The following is a 4,636-nucleotide window of genomic DNA, read 5'->3' as shown; positions in this document are numbered from 1 at the left end:
TAAGAAGGCACACACACTTACCTGCAGTAAGAAGGCACACGCACTTACCTGCAGTAAGAAGGCACACACACTTACTTGCAGTAAGAAGGTCCACGCACTTACCTGTAGGAATTGGTTCCGACTGCCCTCCTGTGTACCTTTTGCCTAATGACTTTTCCTTCTAGTGACATTTCTATTGATCCACTCACATAGATTTGTGGGATTCCCCTCTAACTGATCCCCCGTGCCTTTATCATGAACTGCTCTGCAAAAGGAAAAAGGCTAGACCTGCGCTGTGTCCATCATAAGAAATCAACCTTAGCTACAACTACAGAATAGGAAGATATAAAATAATCAAATGTGTGAAGAAAGGTACATTATTTTAAAATATTCTGGGATAGTTACAGATACTTTAAATGTTATGTTACACAATGGAACAGCAGAGTCTGGAAGGGTAGCCTCAGTCCTAGATGGCAGGCTCTAAAGAGAGGACCATAGCTTAGTCAGTGAGAGAGGACCGTAGTGTTTAATCAGAACACAAGCTATGCATATTTGCTTGGATAAACCCATAAGAATTTCAAATGTGTTCATGCTTAAATGAATGTTTGGTCCATAGGTGCTTTCTTTTCTTTCTGCTTTGTTCTGCTATGGAAAGGTTAATTTAAAAAAAAAAAAAACATGACATTTACTTGTAATTAAATAATGAACCTTGATTTTTTTTTAATTACAAGAAAGCCAGTAGGTGATAACTTGGCTTACTTTTCCAGTTTGAGGTGGATGCTACAGAAAAATTGCAGACTGAAGCTGTTCTTTATAACTGTCCATGTGGGCCTGACTTGACCAGGCTCACTGCCTTCCTACTTGCTGTTGCTGTACATACATCATGAAGTTAGGAAAGACCTGGTGTGGGAATGAAAAAAATTAATCATGATCTTTTGTCTTAAAAAAAATTAGTGGTTGGATCAGTTCACTCATGTTAAAGAAAGACTTGAAGTTATAAGCCAGAGAATATTATTTTACTTAAGAATCATCTCTTTTGTTCATTACAAGAGTTATATTCTTAGGATTCCTAACACTTAACCCATAATGTATTTCCCCCAGATTGAGAGGAGCATCAGTGCGGAGTATGAGCTGGAGCACCTGCTGCTGGAAGGACATTGCTTCGACATGACCACAGGGCAGCCCCCGAAGGGCCTGCAGTTCACGCTGGGCACAAGGAGCAAGCCTGTTGTAGTCGACACAATCGTGATGGCCAATCTCGTAAGTATTCTAAATATGGAATTAATACTATTTAACTTTGGGGGGAAATGTCTTTAAGTTTTTCTGTTAGTGAAGATAAACTCCTTTCTACTCTTAAGATTTATTTTACTTTCATTTCTGTGATGTGTCTATATGAACATCTGCCATGTATATGCAGGTGCCTACAGAGAAGATGGCGTCAAACCCCTGGAGGGGGAGTCTAGGTGGTTGTGAGCTGCCCAAATGCATGCTGTGACCCAGAATGCAGTCTACAGCAACTGTTACTAACCACTGGACAGCTCTCCAGTCCCTAATGTTGACTCTTTAAATAAGACAATTACTTGTAAAAACTGGAAGACCTGACTAGGCATGGTGAAGTCCTGTCTCAAAACATGGAAAGCCATACTTCCAGAATATGTTTTTAATAGCATTGTGTAAAATCTTCTTCCGTGGAATTCATTTGCAGAATTTCCTTCTTCCATCAAGTATTTTCTTGGCTAATTCATTTATAATTTTTAATGAATAATTGGATATTCTTTATCATATAAATAGTTTCCCTCCTTTCATCTTCAAAGGGATATTTTCAATTAAAAGCAAACCCAGGTGCATGGATACTAAAATTACGTGAAGGAAAATCAGAAGATATTTATGAAATAATTGGGTGAGTGATCCAAATCATTTTTAAAGCTTTATATGTAAATACTTGTTTAGTGTTACATATCAGATTATCAAAGTGGTAATTAAAACTGTTTTGCCTAAAAACTATTAGATCTGGTTGTGTACAGGATAGAAAAAAATGGCTTTTCAGGACTTATCTATTCCATAGGACTTTAGCTACTATCCCTGCACAATAGTGAGACACTAACACACAACTGTGGCAGGAAATAAATAAAAACAAATGCATAGAAGACGACAGGAAGGGTGGGTTCCTGTATCCTGCCACCTCCTCCACTGTTTGCAGCATAGCCTGGAGAAATCCTTTACTTGGTATACTGAGGAGTAAGCACGACTCTCTTAAGCTCTTTTTTTGGGGGGGTGGGAGAGCAGGGTTTTGTTTTTGTTTTTGTTTTTGTTTTTGTTTTTGTTTTTGGAGACAGGGTTTCTCTGTGTACCCCTGGCTGTCCTGGAACTCACTCTGTAGACCAGGCTGGCCTCGAACTCAGAAATCCGCCTGCCTCTGCCTCCCAAGTGCCACCACTGCCTGGCAGAAAAATTATTTCTAATAACTTATATGTTCACAATTTATTCACAAATTGTCACAAAATATGACAATTTAACTATTTGTTTTTAGTGTTTATATTTTGAGCATTTTTGCATTCATGGTCACGAATAAGAATTTGTTATAATCTTCTTATATAGTGTCCATTAGTCATAGGATTTTGGGTAACATAACTTCTTAAGGCCAGTGACGTTCTTCCTCCAGCACACCTCCCTCCCCAGCAGCACTCCCAGCTGGGACCAAGCATGTCCACACAGGAGTCTATGGGGGGCATGTATCATCCAAACCACCACATAGAGCTGTCGCAGTCAGGGACGTTCAACAACTGGATCTACATAAGAATGAGCCTGTCAGCCCCTCCTGTGAGTGGAGGAGCCCAGGTAACCTTGCCTCTCCTGATTCAGCGACATGGTGAGCTAGTGCTTCAGGTGTATATGCACAGATAACTAGGTGCCAGTGGATACTCCTAGCCCAGGGGTCTCACAGATGCCCTGTGTCCTGTCTAGCAGGGCATTAAACAGGGGTCTGGGGAGATCACCTGAAAGAGAAAGTGGGGAACAAGCCAACGCAAGGAAAGACAATCTGTCTATAGTCTGATAAGATCGTAATTTTTACTTTTGCACACAGAGGTTATATACACAAAAAGGCAGGATGTGGGGAAGGGCATCCTTCCTATGCAGGAGCGTAGGTGTTCAGGGGGAATACAGATCTCTTCCAGAACAGAGTGTCAGCTGGGTGAAGGTTCAGGAGACAGACCACTATGACTCTGCCTATGATTCACTTGTCTTTATCTAAGTTGGTACTATCCACCAAGGTCGCCTATCTACAAGGCCTTATGACTAGGCTTGGCAGCCTTCCACCAAAGCTGTCTGTTTACAATAACTCCCAGCTATCTGTTTCAGTGTTTTTCCACAGAGACCCAAGACTTGGTGATAGCAGGCATGTATGTCAGGCCTATTGCTGATTTTAGGCCTTCAGTGTATAAGCAGGGCTGCTTCCAACAGCCCTGATTAAATTAAATGGGTCACACAACAAATCCTAAGTTCATGAATCTGCGAGAGGACAGGTGGGGAGGAGGAGATGCTATTGGAGGGGAGAGGGAGATCAGGGCTGTGACAAGGATGTACTGAGTGTGTGTGTGTGTGTGTGTATGTGCGTGTGTATGTGCATGTGCGTGTGTGTGCGTGTGTGTGCGTGTGTGTGTGTGCGTGTGTGTGTGCGTGTGTGTGTACATCAAAGAAATAATTTTATGGTAAAAGTGTTTTTAGATTCCTGCAGTATCTGCTGGATTCTCATATACTACATTTCCAGCAGGCTGTAGTCATGAGGGACTCGTGGTGTGATTACCTCTGGGTGATAGCCACTCTGTTGGGCAGATTTATTGCAGATCAATGAAGATGAACATGCTTGAAATAAGGCTGTTTAGATCAGTTAATGATTTTATGGAATTCCTCATTTTATTTAAGCAGTTTTAGGGAGCTAATCTGATTTAAATAATTTTGTGAAGTTACAGTAGTACTGGATGGAAAGTTAAAAGTTAGAATCGAGAAGGGAGTGTGTGCCTTCCTCATAGACTGGCAGGAGCTGCACCACACAGAGCTGTTGCAGCCATGCTCTCGCATGCACTGCAAGCTTGTAACTATAGGAGCAAGGAACGTTTGCCATAACAAGGAAGGCTGTGGATAAGAAGTAAATAATTCTAATATGAATAAGAGTAGAGAAGAGATGATTCATCAGTCTAACTGACCAAGACTTCAAAACTAAGACGTAAGAGAGATTATGACCTGTTTCTGTAAATACAAATCATTGTCGGCTAAGAATAGGAAAACCTCGTTACTATAGACTTGGCTTGCTTAAACTTGGTTAATCAGTGACAAAAGAGGTGCTGCTTTAGGGTTCAGTTGAACTTGTGAAAAGAAAGATAGGTAGGAAGATGTTTGAGGTATGAGTTCCAAAAGAAGAGTACATAATCAATACTCCTGTTGTAATTTCCTTTTGTGTAATGATTTTAACCTATTTTTGAAGAATATGTTTTTGTGGTGATTGTTTTTAGAGACTCTGTAACCTGTGGCTATGAGGTAATTTTCTTCTTACATAGAAAACTCTCCTAGGTGGTATGAAAATGCTAAGAGATAAAAATAAAGTTGTTGAGTCTGCCTTGCTTCATCCACTCAGAGTGTGTGTGTGTGTGTGTGTGTG

The 4,636-nt window shown here is 40.7% G+C and overlaps 1 protein-coding gene across 1 annotated transcript in view; it reads left to right on the top strand.

The window, feature by feature from the left end:
• Positions 1–4,636, top strand: part of Uggt2 (UDP-glucose glycoprotein glucosyltransferase 2) — a 119,614-nt gene that overhangs the window by 79,417 nt on the left and 35,561 nt on the right. Inside the window, exons 28-29 of the mRNA XM_028771534.1 lie at positions 1,081–1,239; positions 1,794–1,879. Of these exons, the coding sequence (XP_028627367.1) occupies positions 1,081–1,239; positions 1,794–1,879 (245 nt within the window). The remainder of the gene's footprint in view (positions 1–1,080; positions 1,240–1,793; positions 1,880–4,636) is intronic.

Source organism: Grammomys surdaster, unplaced genomic scaffold (assembly GCF_004785775.1).
Source record: "Grammomys surdaster isolate TR1022 unplaced genomic scaffold, NIH_TR_1.0 65, whole genome shotgun sequence".
NCBI classification, from domain to species: domain Eukaryota; kingdom Metazoa; phylum Chordata; class Mammalia; order Rodentia; family Muridae; genus Grammomys; species Grammomys surdaster.
The sequence above is the reverse complement of the archived record's forward strand: the minus strand, read 5'-3'. Positions and strand labels throughout refer to the sequence as shown.